The 20,110-nt window shown below is 37.9% G+C and overlaps 1 protein-coding gene across 6 annotated transcripts in view; it reads right to left on the bottom strand.

Annotated features, from left to right (window-relative positions):
• MIPOL1 (mirror-image polydactyly 1) overlaps window positions 1-20,110 on the bottom strand; it is a 178,657-nt gene that overhangs the window by 10,575 nt on the left and 147,972 nt on the right. For 5 of the 6 annotated variants that reach the window (XM_021401825.1, XM_021401828.1, XM_021401824.1 and 2 more), the window contains one exon: window positions 11,962-12,192. The exons of the other annotated variant lie outside the window; for it this stretch is intronic. In XM_021401825.1, the coding sequence (XP_021257500.1) occupies window positions 11,962-12,192 (231 nt within the window). The remainder of the gene's footprint in view (window positions 1-11,961; window positions 12,193-20,110) is intronic. 6 annotated transcript variants of the gene reach the window in all.

Below are 20,110 nucleotides of genomic sequence, written 5' to 3'. Positions count from 1 at the left end.
TGTACAGAATAATACAGAATCAGGACTTCTGCATCTGTGCTGGATTTAATGCCACCTTGTGAAAGGTATTGCTCCTTCTTTGCTTCCAACTGCTTTCTCAGGACAGCACACACCGATTGTCTAAAATAAATGAGCTTATGAGAAAGAAAGATAAACCCTGAAATCATTATGTGATAGCCCCATCTGCTTCAGTAAACTGAGATCTATAATGTACTTGTCCTTTAGACCAGACAGGGACTTGTACTGCTGGATCCAACTTTCAGATCTGAGCATATGCCTGGCATTAGAGAGTTAAAAAATGAAGAGTAATTGAAATAGAGAATATATTGGCATACTGGAGGCCAAATGATACTCATCACATTATTTAATCAGATCACAGAACTTCACCTAATTAACTCCAGCTTCAGTCTCACAGTTTACATACTGGTTTTATGCAAAGTTTACTACTTTTACTTGTGCAAGAAAACTCCTTTCTATACCTCCTTCCACGAGCTTGAAATGCTTTTAGTACTGACAGTTATTGTTTCCACTTTATTGGTATCACAGTTAGTCTCTTTCCTAGGAGAAATCTTGACATGTAAGCCCACTCTTTACCGTGACAAGGCAAGGCTCTCTTAGATTTTCTTGCTGGAACTCTCCATTATTTGCCTAAGAAAAGCTAGAAGTTTTACTTTATTGCTAATCTATCTTCACCACAGATAGTATTCTGTCACAGTATTTATTCATTGGAAAAGAGGAAAGAAAGCTGATACTTCCTGTCAGCTCCTGATGCACACTAGTCCTGCCCTTTGTTAATAACGAAAAGTATCATTAGAGAGCCATGATTTACAGGCAGGCTTATTCTGTCTCTGAACAGTTCCCCACCTTCTTCTTGAGCGCAATACAGTCTCAGAAAAACAAGTATTCTTTCCTTTGAACACTCACAATCCAGAAGGATGGTCAGAAAAGTTATGTATTTAAAAGGCAGACATCAAGTCAATTTTGCATGTGGCAAAAACAGCATGCAGAGTAGGCAAATGACTTGCTGAAGCTCAACCAACGAAGAATTCTGAGAAGACCTGCAGTACTTTTTTTTTCATGTTTAACTTTATACGCAAGCAATCTTGAGCTGGACTGGGTTCCTCATGTGTGTGAATGCATGCACACACATACAAGAAGTACAGGCATAAATGCCTGCAGAATTATAGTCTAAAACTACTGGATACAGAGCTCATTTTTCTTGGCTACTTAACCCTCTTATTCCACATTCAGCTGAGACGTACTTCAGTAAATGCAGAAAGGACCTAATTTGTAGCAAGTTTTGTTTTGTTGTAAATCCCTTTTCAGGAATATTAAAAAAAGTCAAAAATCTATTGGCAAAAACAACTAATATGCTCAAAACAAAGAGACAGAACTTCTGGTGCAGGAACAGTAGTTTGATAATGCTTACAAGAATCTGTAGGAAATGGGGTTACTAAGACACTCTAAAAGGATCAGTATAAGTCACTAGATTATATCATTCTGTGTGTTTCTAACAAGCTTTCCTTGTAGGGCCAGGTCTGAACTTTTCAGTTGCCAGACCCACCCTTTCTGAGCATGTTCTAGTCAAGCATTGTTTACAACGAGTTCATAAAATCTCAAACACTGATACATTGCTCAGGCTGTTTCCCAAGTCCACCCCACCAAAGCACAATTTTGGCTGACTCCTCTTGATATCATAAACAATGAAGACAACATTAGCTTTTCACGATTCCACAAATATTTTACAAAACCTGATGCAGACTTGCTGGCTCTAGGCAGCTCTCAGCTATGTTCTGCCTCCCTGAGGTGATCCCATCCTTGTGACCAAGAGCAATCTGGAATTTGTGGCGAGAAAATTCCTTCCCATAAAACATACATTAAAATAATCACATTTACATAGGTTTGATGCATTTCAATAGACATTCTCTCTTGTGTAACTCACATGATGTTGTCCACATGGGAACAATTTCTCTGTAACCAAAGAGATCAAAGAACAATAGAAAAGGGTTTAAATGCAAGAGGAAAGGATTTAGTGGAGCTCCCAGTTGTGATAAACCCTTCATAACGGGCTCAGACTGGTAGCTGAGCTCCCCACTTGTCCAGTTTAAGGCAAGGGTGCTCACAGACTTCTCCTGGATGCATGGCGGCTCACACTTAATCATCCTCCTAAAAAATATTTCTAGAGAAAATAAGAGCAGCCTTTCCTCAGTAGTGGATCAACAAAAAAAAAAAACAACCATGGATGAAACATCCTCTCCTTTTGTTAGTATGACAGATAGATGTTATCAGCATGAAGCTTATAATGGTGATGTTGCAATGGAATCCTACGTGTAGGGACAAAACCAGAAAAAATGCCTCACTGCTCATTCACACATTAAAAATGGGATTTTAAAATATTAGCTGAGAATCAGCATCACAGACTAAAGCATCTTCTACAAATGTGTAGTGTTCCTTAAAACACATCAGAGAACTTCCACCATGTTACCAACCATTTGAAGCCATGAAAGTAAAAACAAGTCTTCCCACTTCTAAACCTCAGTAAGCTATCTCCAGAAGCAGGCATCTGAACTATCTCCAACTGTCCCTTGCAAGACAATTCACAAAATATTTTTTTGCACTGGCCCTCTAGGCCCAACATGCTACATATTCCAAGCAACTGGAAATGAGCTTCAGTGTCACATTTGCGTTCTCCTGCTCCTGGGAAGTGAGAGAATTCATGAGTGAGGCTGAATTAGGAAAGAAGCAGTGCACCTTAAGCTAATTTTGAAGACAGCTTTAATTTTTCTCAACTAGTGAGCTTCCAGACTCAAGCCTTGGTAGCAATTCTGCCTGGTGGAGACATGAATGAGATTGACTTTAGGAAAACAAGGCTTTTAATTTCTGCTGATGTAAGCATAAAAATTTGGCTTTACATCAAAATCTCTAAAATTCTTCAAAAGCATTAGTGTTTAAAATCAGAGAGCTTTGAAACATCTTTTTTGTAGTTTTCTGTTTAGGATATTCCTTTTATCATATGTAGATGTGCACTAACTACATCCTTCAAATCATTTATATGATTATATTGCTAAATGAAAGTATGAGGTGATAGAAATTGATGTACTGTGAGGCTCAGAATAAAGTGCAAAATACGGTCATTTTATTATTCATATCTCCAACATCTGCAATGTCTTCCATCCAAAGGATGAATTCTGATACTTTCTAGGGGCAAAAATTCCATAATCTGAAACAGAAATGATAAAATTTGGTCCTAAAGATTTATGTCTTACGATAACTCAGTCTTTAGATCTGCATCCTTACATTCACCCCATGTATGGCAAAAACCTAATAACAGGGGAGTTGAGTAATTTGCCAGTAAAATGGGCAATTATGGGGTTAAAGCTGCTTTTAGTACTCATGTCTACAAACACAATTAATGCTGCCTTCCAAAAAAATCTTGTTTAAAAAATTAAAAGGCTTTGAAAACATCTGGCTATTACTTAAATGACTTAATATTAGATTAATTGAACATGAACTGTGTGTATATATGTATACACACATACATATATTTGTTAAAGAACTAGTATCTGCTTCAGTAAAGTACACTTAATTTTAAGGAGTGGGAGAATATTCAGTGATTTCAAGCTTGCTTAAGATTAAATACTTTGCTGGATTGGGCCTACTCAATTATTTCTATTTGATGGTGACTAGTCCAGCAATTCTCCAAAAGTTTATACGTAATTCAGAAGCTTCAGTAAGCCTAGCATTTCTTGTTAAGCTTCTGCACATATATTTACAGTATTCAGTCTTTTGCATATGTTAAGAAACAGTATGAGTATTAACAGAAAGTACCACAAATTTATTTTTATTCCCTCAGCCAAGCCACAAATAAATGACTCTTGCAAACAAACCAAATACTATTTAGTAACGGCAATGCAAATGCCATGAATTTATTTTATTTGGATATAAAATATTGAAGTATAAGATTATTTGCTTTGATACTCATTTTATCATCTTGGTAGAAAAGCAAGTCTGAGAAAAAGTTCTCTTGCCTTTCTTCAAGGAGAACTTAATCTGTTTCTCAAAGTTATGAAATAATTTTTCATAGAATAGTTATCTATAAACTTAAAAATACTGTGTCAGAATGCTTCCTCCTATTGGGCAAACAACTTCAAAATCTGATTTGTTTGTGTTATTGGCCTTACTAAATATTGGTCTTTGCAAGTCTGGTTTATACCATTTATGTTAACTATGCCAACATTCTCATTTTGCTCTGAAGTATTCCACAACAAGCTGATATTATACAATACAAGCCCAAGAGCTAGCTGATCCAGTTTACTGAGTATACTTAGTGTATTTTGCTACTGATAAATCAATAAAACCATGTTGTAATCTACAAACTTCCATCTCTGTGAAGCAGCTATAAGCAAACTGTAAATGAACACACAGGTCAAAAACTAGGATGCAGTGATTATGTTGACTCTGAAAACATTTGACTTTCATAGAATACATTTTAGTGTTTGAGAGAATGAAGTTTCAGCACTGCTTATATTTTCCTGAAAGACTGAGATGATAAATATTCAAATGATGATAAATATTTGTGCTTATATTGTAACTACCCATACTTTAAGAAAAGTATTGCACTGCAATACACAATTTACAGAGGTTAAGTAAATATAAATCAGAGTTACACAAAGAAAATAAACACTTCACTTAGACTATATGCTCAGTTTTGTATTCTTCATCCACATGAAAGTCCCTGCAGTCAGTGGACATCTTGGTCATGCAAGGAATGCAGGAAAGACTTAGCTGTAATTCCCTTTTTGTTGGGATTCTTTTGCCTTTATTCTGCTAGGTGCACACTGTTTATGATTGATGCCAGGATAACGTTCAGTCAGATACTAAAGACCTCACCATTACTTATGACATTCAAAATATCCATTAAATTGATATTCCACAACCTGCTATGGCAGTATCACAGACTATAACTTCTGCTATTGAAACCACAAAATGATCTACTAGGGGCCATCCTCCAACAAAAAGGAGATGACAGAAGACATTATGAATCATTAGTACATTCATCCTCTGGACTGCGCAGAGAGCCTGGCAGCACCTTGGATGGGATTTGTAACAAGGGATATAAGAGAAGGGTGCTTCTAAACCAGCCAAAGAGTTTCTGTGTTACTCAGTCAGAAGTTTTTTACTCACACTAACTAGCGCAAGCCTTCTCTCCTCTGAGCTGGGAAGCTATCAGTATTAGCTGCAGTCAGAATCTGCAGCTCCCTCCATCTCAGCCTGCAAATGCTAACTGGACTGCAATAGGGAGCACGCAATTCAAAAACTGGCAAGCAAAGTGTCATCCAATTAAGATGATATAATTCAATCCCGAACACACATTTTACTACAGCTTTGCAAAAGTTTTGTATTTCAAACAGGGTGAACGGAACCTTAGGCATACCAAGGTAAACAAGATCTGCTTGGTGATACTGAAACACAGTATACCAGGAAAGGTCAAGAATATGCCATAAGTGACCGAATTCGTTCCGCTCACCTTAGATTTCAGTACTAGTGCAATAATTTATTTCCTCAAAACTCAGAGAACCGATTTTACTTAATGTTGAATTTCTCTGAAGCTGAGCATGACCTCACTGGCTTACCAGATAATTTTATTACAGCAAGTAGGTATCTCTACCAGACTTTTCAATTCATCATTTCACCAGGCAAATTAGCGTAGTCTGAGAGGAATTTTTCTGAGAGGAGTCACTGATATTAGTCCAGAATTCCAAGTATTTAAATAAATTCTGTCCCTGCTACGTACTGTTTTCAGTTAAATCACACATGATTTTTTCAGTACATTTCAATTAGTCTTAATTCCTCACTAAACCTAATTCCTTAAGCAGACCACTTCCAAGCCTATTACCCCTAAACCTGATAATTTCACACCGCCTGTTTTTGCTACCCTAGTTAATGGTAATATTTTCATATAAGACATGATATGCTTGTTACTAGATTTTGCATTTCAGACACTTATGTTCTTCTTCATGCCTTGCATGCCAAAGAAACTTTACATCAGCTCCGCTGCACTGCAGAATTCTTTGGGGTATGTGGTAGTTTTGCGTGTCTGGGAATCTTCCATCTGGCTAGTGTGGGTTTCCTAAACACTATAAAACCCCGCCTGTGGAGACTGTATATCTCTTATGGGCCCCATGGAGTTTATAATCTGCTTTTAATCATTGCACAAAGCAGCCAACACATCAGTCCTCATCAAGCAGTTTTTTCCACGTTGAATATCCTTTAATGACTTTTGATCCAGTTCTCAGAGTGCAGAGCTATTGCTGATTTTCACTGGTATCCTGACTGCTACAAGAGTTTCCTCCCTCGACTCCTTCCACGCAAACTCTCATAACCATTGCCTTCTACTGCTTGTCACAGTAAGCAACAGATTCATAGCACTTTGCTCTCACTTACTGGTCTTTTGAATGTAGTCACTGGCATCTGTTTCACAGCAAGTTAGAGGTCAGATGCTTAGTCGGGACAAGTTAATGCAACTCAGTGCAACAGACCTAAGCCAATTTACTGTAACTAAGAAACTAGCTCTATGTTTACATTCTTCAACAAGTCACCAAAACTTCCTTTACATTTTAAAATGCCACCACCAATTAAATTATTCCCTATATGATATTAAAAGATTACCAACTATTCAATCCCAGCAGAAATTCACAGCAGCAGACAACGTGGTGGTTTCATTAAAAGCAAAATCACTTTTGGCACAAATCAGTGAAACTATTAATATCTTAAAAGTTGTATTTCTCATCGCCAGTAGTTAACATGATCTCACATTCACTAGAATGCATTTTTTGTAAGTTAAAAAAAATTGCAGTCTAGCATTAACAGGGGAGTCTGAACATCTAAATGTATCATCTTGATGAAATAAGAAATGAAATTATATTAATTCATTTGAAGGATGAAATTGAAAGACAGGTACTTTCAAAATTTAAAATAAAACCAATCATGTTCTCTGACATTTGGTGTTACCTCCAAAACAAATAACTCTAAGTCTGGGTGAATGTGCAACTTGTTTCTTTTGTGTAGCGCTTCTGCCTGCAATTTCTAATTAACTAGCTCCATTCTTATCTACAATAAGAGACTGAAAGCATACAAGTTACAATATAGACTTCAACTAAATATATGTAGATATGATTTTAAAAGGGAGATAACTAGTTAACAACATTTGCGTGTAGCAAAGAGGCTCATTTGGTATAATAAATCAGAACTGCTTGCTTTTCGCCTGCTCCCTTCATAGCTGTGCTGTACTGAATACAATCTGTACATTAAAGATACCATGTTTGCAGTTAAAAATCTCCAGGGACCTTAGACCTATACATAGAGATACTTATTTTACTCTTTTCTGAGACACTGACCTGTATCCTCATTTAAAAATGAACACTCCATCTTTATGTTATTAAATCTTTGTTTTGATCTATTAGTATTCACCAAAGTGCCATTTTACACAACCCCGCACTGAATAGGCAAGGCTGGAGGTAACCATCTGCAGCTTTAGAGGCTGCGTTTGAATTGATGAAAAGAGCTTTGTGTTTTCATTGCCAAGTTTGATTCTTCCAGTCATTAGACATTCCCCTCAGATCGCATCAATGAAGCGGACTCTCTTACACCCATGTGTTAAATTCTCTTCTCCTCATGGTTTCCTTTGCCAGCTATACTCCAGAAAGACTACTGGGTCTTAGCCACATTCTTCTCACAGCTGTGTTAAAAAAGAGCATCAGAGCGTCTTCCCAAAATCCATATGTGTATCTGGTCAGTCCCCTGTTGGAAGGTCACCTCTCATTGTGGTGCGATTATTCAAATGCTCGTTCTTGAACTGCACTGCTCCAATCATTCTGGGAGAGGTTAGGCCCTCCATGGACATCCATGTGAAATGCACACGGCTCCGGTACTGGCAGGGCAGACTAGCTTTACTTGTAGAAGAAGGGGACTCCAACCACTTAGTAAACGCTCAGCCCTAACTTTTTCATTTTTGTACTCTTTTGCATGTGGCAAATGTTGGTAAGAACTGTTTGTTTCTGCTGTCTCATTGATAGACTTAATTATCAGCATCAGCTAAAAAGCAAAACTATGTGAACTCTCACAACAGAGAAATCATATTTGGAAATGCTAGAGGGAAACCCGGGACCACTCATAAATGGGTGCGTTCCAACAACAGTGAAAGCTAGGTGGCCAAACCCCACACCTTAGGAGGTAAAGCAAATCAATGTTACTAAAGATAGTGTTTCTTTTATGAGAAGCAGTAATATCACTTACTAAGACCACCTGCCTATATAGAAGACAGCTCATTTTTTCTTATATTCAATACATTGAGAAATTTTATCCAAATCTGTAATTAACTTTCCTGAGCTCCTCCTTAAAAGGGAGAAAAAAAAATGACAGAAAGTTTCTTTAATAGTTAATTAAGGACAAAACAAGTAAGAATTTCTGTTCTATATTACTTTTGGACTTGCTTTGTTCATAGTAAGAACCATCTTAACAAAGTGCACTAGGAGCATATTTATCACAGTTTATGATTATTTTCATAGCTGCATATTTTAGCATTGCACTGTTACTGCATGGCTTTGTGTTTTCTTTTAGAGGACTACATAGAAATTCTACATGCATACCCTCCACTGCCATATCCTGCACACAGCTACGTGAGCGTGCAAAGGCTGTGCTCACAGACACAGAGCTGCACTTTCCTGAGCTAGAATCATTAAACTGTGAGAAAGATAAAATTGCATTAAAATTCACACCAGCTGCAAAGCCACTGCAGAAAAATAGAACATATCCTGGAAAAGAAATACATCAAAAGTGGCCTCAACCTTCAGTGATAATTGGCTCATATTGATTTGCTTCTACATTATGGCCTCCTCTGATCTCACTGACACCGGCAGCCACTCCTTGATCCCAGAGGCTCCAGTGGGAAGGACAGTTTTAAAAAAACACTCTTCCCCTGCTGGCAGAGGCATTAATGAATTTGCCAGGCTTTCTGGGCACCTTCTCCATGTCAGCCCACCTCCTTGTGGAAGCCACACCAGCTGACTCCTGGCTCTGGCAGGAAGGACTTGTGAGGCTGTGGCACTGTGCCAGCGCTCCTGGGGGTTCCGTGCCTCTGTCCTTGTCCTTTGTGAACGTTAATGACACAGTGAAAATTAGAGTATAGCATCAGTTAAAAATCTTAAGAGTCCTGCAGATTTTTATGATTTCCTACTGAATCAGTATGTACTGTGCTATGTGTACATATGCATTTATTTGTTTACACACACTGCACAGTTCAAATGTGTATTTCCTTTATAAACTAGAATAATGCTTTTCTCAAAGTCTAATATATATCTTGTTAGTGTTGCAAAACCAAAATACATTCAAACAAACGCTGCTAAATCTGTGCGGCCACTCTCCGCCCACCACTATTTTCTGTTTCACACCACCCCTGCCTACTTCACAGGCAAAAGCACACATCCATCGCACTGCACCGAGCTGATGGGAGGTGTTTGCCCTTTCTCAGTATCAACAGAATTTGACTACATCTAAGTTCACTATAAGCAGATTCCAGTATATTCCCCTTATGGTTCCCAGCTGCTGTTTCATGTAGGACAGGATCCAGAAATTTTTTAGATGCTTTGTGTCCTGATGACAGAGAGACCAGGACCACTGTTCTGACTTGGATCTTGCACTTAGAAAGCAACAATTGCAAGCAAGGACACAAATTAATGAAATTATGGCCAGAGAATAGATTAGCAAAGGCACAGTGAGCATTAATAAATTACATGATATGAAGAAACAAAGCACACCCTTTTTCAGCATTAATTACTCTAATTATGTTCTTTCTTAGGGAAGCTCAGTTATTTTGCTCTTCTAATTTTTAACTATAGTTAGTTATTCAGATATTTTATTGAATAATACTGAGAAACTATTTTGTGTAGTTGCTAAATGTGTCTCTCATGTCAGAATTAAATGTTGCTTAGGCATTTACAAGAACAGCAAGTCAGGTAAACTGACATTTAAAAACCCTACTTAGGTGATGAATTTTAGCATCGCATTTCCAATTACAATAAGCATGCTCTTACGACTGCTAATAATTAATACCAGTGTAATTAATATCAAGAAGCCTTTCAGCTGACAGGTTTATAAATTGCTAGTTCCTTTTTGAAATGTAGAGCATCCTACATCTTGGAAATAAAAAGCAAAGCTAACAAATGAGTTCCTGCCTAATTGCCAAACACTGATTTGTATGAAGCAGTTGAAGCTACAAAGGAACTGGGAATTCTCAGCCCGGTTTCCCTGCTGATGAGTAAGAACTGTCTGTGTAGTTCTCCCAGAGGTGTCAGAGGAATCTCTATAGTGTCACACAAGGGTTCTTAGCTCAAAGTAAACACACTTTCCACAAACTCAGCTGCTTAATCTGTTTGCAGGTTGAATTATAAGATGGGGGTGGATGACTCTGGGTGCTGGGAAGACGCACTGAGCATTTCCACAGTTTCTTGGTAAAAAGGGCATGCTATTGTCATCAAAAGGCTTCACCCAATTGTTTAATTTTGCTATAGGCTCAGTGGTCTGATCTCAGCAATAATGAAAACTAACTTCACCAAAAATTTCCCAAGTACTTGAACATGTTAAATTGCTTAAATTCTCTTCACTACAGCAGTGCATCACCACTACTTTAGTTCAGGTTGTGTCTGCGCTTCTGCTCTATGCACTCCGGTTACACGGGATTAAACAAGACTTCTCCGAAACAAAAACAGAACAAAAACCTTCACTGAAATGTAGATTGCCAGTAAGTGTTTATAAATAAAAAGAAATGCAACAACAGATTTATAATTATGCACTGTACAGAAAGGCACAGCCAATACACATTTTTAGATGCTGTAGTCATTTTTCACAGGTTTATTTTCAGCAAGCATCTGTTGAAGTTTCAAATACATCTAAGTATTGATATTAAAGACACGAATAATTCTCAATCACTTTACAGTGATGACTGAAAATAAGAATTTTCATATATAAATTTTAATGAAAAATAGTAATATTAATTGTTAGGTAGCTACAAATAAATTTAAAAATAATGATATAATTTGCATATTTTTAAATAGGAGAACTCAGTATGATTTCTTACTTACTCAAGAACTCCCATTAGGTCCCTGCAATATATTATCAGCCAATTCCTAGCTACTCTCGAAACATGCTGCAGACATTGAAGTTGAAGACGAATATAGACTGATGAGAAAATTTGCATCAGCTCAACCTTGACAACCTTGGAAGAGTGTTTTGAGGCTGAGGAGTAGAATGCAGAGATGAGAAGTGCCAGATTGTGAGGAGACACTGCCTGCCTACACATCTTCCTTTTTCCCAGCAATCATTCTGTCAAAAACTTACATGCTAGTAATAACTATTGTCACAATAAGGACTTCAGTAGAGATGAACTTTGAGAATTACATGGTGGGAAAGAGAATGCCATCTCTGCTCACCCATTCAGAGACTTCCTGCTGATTTCAGCGAGATTTTGAAGCCACTCCTAAACAAATCCATCAGCATTTCCTGTTGAATGAATCCTGCCCCATGTGTAACAGACAAGAAATCATGACAGAGCCTTAAGATTCCACCATGCAGTTACAAAGGTAAATTCTCCGTTGCTATAGGATTGCCATGGGTGTGAATCATTCAGTGGAGATGGAAACACTTTCCCTGTGCACTGCACATGCAGAAAGCAGTTTCTGTAACAGGAGTGACAGGCACACTAACTGCCACAGAACTGTTAAAATTATCAGCTTCATAGCTGAGTGAGTAACAGAACAGTCAAAAAAACACAACAAAGAAATAACTTGGAAGGAACTCAGCTCTGCGTAGCATCATACTTTCATTCACGGAAAAAATACAGGAAGAAACAATGTTTTATCTTGGTTTTCCACTGCAATTTTTCCTGAAAGAAGGGAAGTGACTTACTTCTGAACCTTTTCGTTGGCCTCCTTCAAAGCCTCCAAGGCCTTCTGAAGCTTCAGCTCGGTGTCCTGCTGCTCGGACTGAGCTTGCTGCAGCCGAGCCGCCAGGTCCTTGAGCTGGCCATAGGTAATGGTCACAACATCCTCCCTGTCTTTCAGGCCACCTTCAGAAATACTGAAAGCACAGTGAAGCCAGTCCTTCAGGCTCACTCCTTGAGACAAAGGTTTGTGTAAACTGGGGAAACAAAAGCATACACTTCATTAGGTTTCAGCCTAAGGCTGAGCTGCAAGAATAGTACACTCAGTTTAATTAATATTATCACATATGGATCCAGATGCCAAATAAGTTCTACTACACATTAATTATATATAGATATTATCCATACATACTGAAATAAGTTCTACTTCAAAGATGATGGAAAACAAAAAGAACATTCAATTTCCACAAGGGTCTTCTAAACATACGTAACAACTAGCAAAAAAAAAAAGCTATTACACAAAAACTTAAGAAGTATTTTTCAACTGCAACATCTCCCCAGTCACTTCATGACCTGCAGGAACAAGCTGTTACTGTGATTTACATAAGGTTGAATTAATCACTGTAAATCACTTCTGTGTTATTAACTCAAGTTACACAGCCCTTCCTTTTAGCAAGCAGACAGATCATCAACTACAGGGGGTTTATTTGGGAATTGCAGGTTTTTCAATATAATGAAAGGAATAAAAGTGTTACAAACAAATAATTAAGTTAGCAGGATTATTCAGAAACATGAATCATTTGTGAATGCTAACCAATGCTAATGCTATCAATAACTACGGATGATAAGCAAAAAGAAGGATGTTGGACAGGGAGGTTACATGTAAGTCATGAGAAGAAATTCAAAAAAGAAGAATGAAGAAGACTGTGTATTGAGAAAAAATTAGGAGCCTGTTAGATTGTGAATTATTTTCCAAGGAAGCAGCAGGTGCCCAACTGCCTGAGTTATTAAGGTACAATGGCAGAAATCACATTAATAAGTGATTCCTAGCAAAGAAGCCTGCCACAGAAGATTCTTTGTGGAATTGCCACAATTGCGATTGATTCAAAATTGCAATTTTTTCCCATCTCTTCAAATTTCACACCAGTGGAAAATGACACTGGTAGTACAAGAAACTCATGGAGGACATATATAACAAAAGTGATGACAGCAGGATATCATAATGATTACTGTGTTTAGATAAATAATGTAAGTATTTTCAAAACAACTTTACAGATATCAGAAGCTGTTGCTGTATTGATGAGCATGACTTGATACCATCCTTTTGACTAATGACCATGCAAACATCAAACGTTATTTCTGCATGAATTTCTAGTAGCTGTGCAGACTAATTGCACTATTTGAGACATTTTGCATGTCAGCAGCTAGTATGTAATAGCATACTTTCTTCCTTTCCAGTTTATCATGGTGTTTGTACAGAAAACATCCTTCATTCTGTCAGTCCATAGATGAAAATCATATACAAACTAAAATATAATACACATGGACAAGCAAAATGTGAATAAGCTAATGGAAATCTAGAAGCTAAAAGGTCAGAGTGTTGGTATGTCATTACGCCTACTACCTGAGGTTCTCTGAAAATAAAGTGAAGAACCTTTTCAATTAAATGAAGACATATTGAAAATATAAATATTTATAAAGGGATATTAAAATCCCTAGAACAGACTCACTAAAAATAAAATTACTTTTACAGTTGCACATACAATTTATTGACTGAAGTTCCACTACGGCTGAGCATTGATCACCATGGAAAAATACAAAGATATGCAAATAATGCTGAAAGGTGGGTAATGAAAAACTACTGATGTCCAGTTCTTAAACACCTGGCACAAGAATAAAATGAAAACAAACAAACAAAAAAATTGCTGAGAGAGTAAACCGTTCAGTGAATATATGGATCCCTGGTTAAAAAAAAAAAAAAAATCCTACCTAAAAATCCTAACCTGTTCACACCAACGGTGAGCTCTTTTTTTTTTTTTTTTTCTCTTTCTAGAATGTATGAAAAAATAGAGCCTTTTATTTAGATTCAAAATACTGTCTGTGTCTGGCTACAACTGGGCTCCTTCTGAAAGACTGGCTCTAAGCAATATCATGTGCCGTACACATTTACATGTTTTAACTCCTAATGATTGCACCCGAGAGACCAATAGATTCTGATATATACACATTTTGTAAGCCAGCATGGCACCATGGTTGATAATCTTTTAAACCTTTTTTTTCAAAAGCATAAAATTGCTAAATTGTCAAGAATACGTACTTTGCTAAAATGCTTTTATTTAGTCCCCATTGATAATACTAATTTGAAATTCCTTCATTAATCTCCAGAGGATTATTTCTTCAAAAAAATACTGATGGTATGAATAAAATATAAATGAGAGTTCTAGGCCTGGGGAATGGTTTACAAAAGCATTCAAACAGTTACTTGATTTAAGCAATTCACATTTTGATTATAAAAAACTTTTTTTCTTATTCTGACATAACTGTTCTTATTCAAGCTTGGTCTGAGAGCTTCAATTAATGGGCTGCCTTTTCTGTGTCCAGGATGAAGAAAAAGTCAAATGTGATGCTGTCACTTATGAAACTCCAACAGATAGCACGAAGTCCTCCCAAAGCTAGAGCAGCTTCAAGCCTGCTAAAAATTGCACCAGTTGTAACTGTTCCCAAAGGGCCTTAATACTGGCTGAAAGTCAACGGCATGAAGTGCTGCTCTTAAAACACTTCTCTCTTTTTGCCAGGCATACTTTTGCTGCAAGGTGAGAAATTATTTTCCACCTGAAGCAATTACTGAATAACACATAGAAACCTTCTATCTAAAGGGAAAAAAAAAAGTAGAAACCAAACATGCCCTGTTCGTCCTCTCCTTCCTCCTCATCCCTAATGATAAACATATCTAGTGTTCCCAAGCACATGCAGGTCTGATCTGTGGTGTTTTCACCACAAATATCTCTGACACTCAGGTTCTGTAGACCCCTCAGCAGTCAGCCCACACTCAGGATGGGTTGGAAGAGGTCTATTCATCCTGCTGAGAACTTTCAAGGGCTGGGCAGCACAGAAATCTTGGAAATACTACCTCTGAAGTACTCATGGGAAACAATGCAACACGACAAGATTTAAAAAGCCTGTAACACCTAGAAGGACTTTGACATTTTGCTGCAAAGCAGAGGATATAAAATGACCACGTTTGCATAACACATGAGTCAGGAGCCTGACAGCTGGTAGACAGGTAACTAGATGGCATTGCCCTACCATAGACAAATATTTTATTAGCCTTCCTTCCTCTACAATTAAAAGAGTTAAGAGTACTGTTTTCTCTCCATTACAACCATCTAAACATCTCACTAGTTTAACTGATGGTACCAGCTTTGTTAGCACAGACCACGTTGTGCATGTTATACACATCAGAGACCACATTCTGTGCATTCTCACGACCCATCACAGGGTATCACTATCTCATCTCTAGCTTTTGCTCAGGCATCCTCTTTGTATTACGTTCTCTCACCAAACTCAAGAATAAGCACTTGTAGGACAGAGCCCACTACTGATTTTCTTCCTTGTATTGCCTGTTGATATAACCTTAGTGTTTTACAGGATAACATCTCAACAAATTAGCACTGATTGTGCTTGCCCATGCCACCCAAATTAATTACTTGTGAATCTGGATCCAAGGAGAACAGTAGGGTGAGTTTCATCCTTCTCTCTTGAAATGACCTAGAGAAACCTGTGACCTGTACAAGGGTCCAAATAATGCAGCTGCTGTATGATTGAGGCATGGGCTTGTTATCTGATGTTCACCCATCTAAGACCTTCCATTTTTTTAACAAATACAAATCAAAGGCTACTAACAAACACACTGTGCCTCCTTGGATCTCAATCTTTTCTTTAAGTAAGAGCAATTGCATTAACTACCTTTGCAAGGTGCTCTGAGCTTCAGAGCTGAAAAGAGACTTGTCATTGTTGAAACATAAGTTAGATGCAGCACCGTTTGAATTCAGGAAAAACTGAACCCAGCACAATCTGAGTTTAAGAAAAGCTAAATCTTCTGATGACATCAAGCAGCATTCTCTTCTGGATCTCATTTTCATTCTCCAGAGAACCTGCAGTACCCACACCACTCCCAAGTGTAGACTAGTCTGGGAGAGGTAGCAAGGACCTAAGGCTCAAATCAGGTGTCCTTCTCAAGGTTGAAGGACTGCTGAGATATGCTCTCAACAAGAAATAACTGGAAACCATACTTCCACTACAAATCCTTCATTTATGTAGTTGCATGGTAATCAGTAGTCACCTCATGTGGCAGTGGGCAAACTGCTCAGATAGCACGGACTCACATGCCAGCAATATGCACGTAAGATCCAACACCACTCATTATTCCTCACATTTACTATAGCATTGAATGGTCCAGGACACCCACAAAAATAGCTTATGGATGACTAATGCTTGGTTGAAACATAATCCAAGCAAAACATCCACACACAAAGTGATGTCCATAAGCAGAAGAAACATTCTGGAGATTTTTGCATACCCTCTCTTCAAGTAGATGCAGACCCATAGTTACTAGCTTGCAGCCAAGAAATGCTCCTGAATTTCCTAAGCTCATGCTACTCTCTTGCAGCAGCACCTGGAGCAGGGCCTTCTATTATCTCTGATGGATTAATGAGAATCTGGCAGATGATAACTTAGCATTAGCTTTTCTTCACACATACATCAACTCTCAAATAGAGTGCAGCAGAGTTTACAGAAGACCTGGATAGGTTCTATGCTTTAATCCTGAATATTACTTGATACATGTTAACGTCAATTACACAACACCAAGATTTCACAATGTATCTATATTAATTGCAAGACATACATCCACAGGCTATCTTTTTTTTCCCCATGAATTAGGGGATTGTATTTTCAACACAATAGCATCGATCTACGATCTACATGGATCTACTATCTACAGATACGCCTCAGAGTTTTCTTCAGCAATATGTTATTTCTACAGTCAAGCTTGCCATAAAATGCTCCTGTCATGTTTTGACAGGGTATTAGCTGTATTAGTATCATGTTGATCTTAGGCTACAAGGATACAGGGATTACTTTAGCCTAGCATTCACTGAGAGAGACTATCCATCCTTGAAGCCTAAGATCAACATGAAATTAATATGAAATTTTATAAATAATTTTATTTTGTATTGTGCTTATTTTATCATACTAGAAGTTACAAGAAAGAATTTTGCTATCTTTTATCTGCTCTTTATTACCAATTTATATGCTTTGGCCATTCTTAAATATTTGCCAATGGCTTTAGTTAACAAAATAACTTTAATGTTGTATTTGTAATACTGTAGTTATTCTCCACAGTAATAGATTGTTTAGGTAACATTGCAAATACAGAGGGAACCTTATCTATTAATCGAAGACAGAACTGGCATCAAGTCATCAGAGTGACCTCAGTATTTGAATATAAAGGATGTTTAAGATGATGCCAAAAGCTCTGTGCTTCACAGCATGCTGCAGAACCCTGACCGCTTCCCTGGGGAGCGCTCACGCCATGGCCATGGCGCACTGTGCCTGGAGGTGGGCAGGGCAGCTCCAGACATGAGCTGCTTTCACCTTCCCAGCTCCTGGGCTCTCCAATGGCAGCTGGAGGCTGCTCCACAACACAAGTGGCTGAAGAGGGGTGTGAGTGGTGGTGCAAAGCCAGCAGTGCTGTATAGAGGCCAGCAGGGAAATGGCCTTTGTCAGGGATATACACACAACCTTGTTCGAATAGGGATGGAAGACCCTTGCCTAACTCCTGGTCGGAGTGGTTTGCTTTTCATGCTTTGAGTTTGTTTTTGATCACATCAGTTTTAAGAATGCTGTACTTTTTTTTCAAAGCAAAACATAATTAAGAAAGCAGTAACTCTGGTTATGTGCTGAAATAGTAGAGCTTTTGCTACCTCAACTAAAACAGGTAGAAAATAGACGTGGTAGGTATTATTTGTCCCTTTTTTGATCACCTCTGCCAAGAGCTCCATTCTGAGCACCGTGCCTTACATGGTGTTGTGGGATAGATGGACATAGGCCTTCAGAGCAGGCCTGTCAGGACCAGCTCGTACAGCTCTGCGCATCTATCCCCAGCCAGGTCTGGCAGGCAGCGCCTGGGCTCTCGCTGACTTCACTGCACTTGGCAGAACAAGTGCATGGCTCGCCTGAGCCTCCTGTCTCCAAAATGCCAACCATGGAAATCTTTCCTACTGGCAAAGAATGTGCACATTCAAGGGTCAGGCATTTCTGCTCCAAGACTTAAATAACATGACACTATAGTTTGAATTCAGATTTGCCTGCACAACTAACAAAATCTAATAGAGATTTCTTTGTTAGATGTTATGCATGTAGCTAGGGCTAATTTGGTTTGTACCTTTAGTTTCCTTTACAGCTTCTCATTGGTAAGGATAATGGCTTCTGATTTCTTTTTTATCTGAGTGACTACACACTTAACTATGTTATTTAGAATAGACAAAATCCTTCTGCAAAAAGCACTAATATTGGTGTATCACCCCTTGAATTAAGTAAATTGTAGCAATTCAGATGGAACAAATAAGAATCTTGACCCTGAAAACTGACATAATCAGTGGAGCATCCATTCAGTAGAAAGTGACACTTCATATATACATCCATCCATCAATATACCAATAAATATATACATATACATAAAATAAATCTGATAGCACTGGTATAGACCATAACAAGGCGTTGGAATCACCCGAAAACAAGTTCAGTGCAATGACTTTGTGCTGTTGACTTTTATTTTTGTCTCCAGGGAATATTGTTTACTTTGCTTTAAAATTTATATGAGTCATTTTGTTATGTGCCTTTTTTTAATTAGTTTGAAGGAAACAGTCATTTGAGAAAGAGAGCGGAAATCAATTCTGATTCGATACTGATAGCTACTGTGCGATGTAAACTGTGTGTTCTTTCTAATTAAATGTAAACACGTTCAGTTCTAAAGTCCAGCAGTGATGACAACAACTACTAGAAAGGATTGCTTAAGCTCTGGTCAACTGATTCTTGTGAACCTTTTGTTCATACCGTAGGTGAGCTTGTGCAATCTGTCGCAGGGTGAACGCCAGTTGTAACTGACTTTATTTTAGGTCATCTTCAGAGAAAAGACTTGACAAGAATGTGGAGCGCTCTGTAATACCTCAAGTTACTCATTAACTATGTCCTTCTGATAGCTAATCAATAGCACTGCATGGAGCCAAACACACTGCACTGAACTGCCCCTCTTCCAAAAGCCAAGTCTTGGTAAATATTTAATGGCAGTAAAGGTGTTTTGACTGTTATCAATCTGATATGTTAAAGAACTCTTGAAAGAAATGTTATCTTGCTTCTTTCTGCATAAATAATTTGTTCAGTTAAAATTTTAGTCTTATGTAAAAGCACTTAAATGCTTTTAAATGAAGACTTCGGACACAGAATTTGCAGTTTCAATCCCCATGTCAAAAAAAAAAAAAAGGAAAAATAAAAATAAAAGTTTATTTCCTTGATAAAATGCCAACTAGAAATACACATCAAGGAACCCAGCCCTCTATACTGTAGTAGTAGTAAATACTGCACCAGACTCTCTCAAAACCTGTTATACAAGTGCACATTTGAGATTTTCTTACAAGGCTTCAGTTTCTTTAAATTCCTAGCTCTCACTCACATTAAGAAGGCCTTCAATTTTCAGCCTCTTTTCACCAGGGAGAAACCCTTTAAGATACCTTAAGATAACTTTAAGATAGTTACAACAAGATCCAGAGACTTTTTGTTCCCCTGCAGTGAATATTCCCAACTTCAAGTGGATAGAGACTCAGCTAATGAGTTTTATTAGGTGTTTTTTCCATTTTGTATTTTTCTGTGCAGAGCAGCTTGCCTAGATCATTTAAAAGATAAACACTTTCATCTAGACTCCTTAACACCTAACGCGTGTACCCCTCTGCCCCAGCCAGGTAAGGTCCAAATGTCTCCAGAGGGACTTAGATAGGATTACTCCATGCCTCTGTGCTAATGTCACAGGACAGAGGAGTCTCCTGACCTCCTCTACCAGCATGGTCTTCCAGACTTCTCTGCGTGATTCAATTCCACTATGAGCATAAGTATTTTGTA

Source organism: Numida meleagris, chromosome 6 (genome assembly GCF_002078875.1).
Source record: "Numida meleagris isolate 19003 breed g44 Domestic line chromosome 6, NumMel1.0, whole genome shotgun sequence".
In the NCBI taxonomy this organism is placed as follows: Eukaryota; Metazoa; Chordata; class Aves; order Galliformes; family Numididae; genus Numida; species Numida meleagris.
Note: the sequence above shows the minus strand (reverse complement) of the source record. Positions and strands in the feature narration are given on the sequence as shown.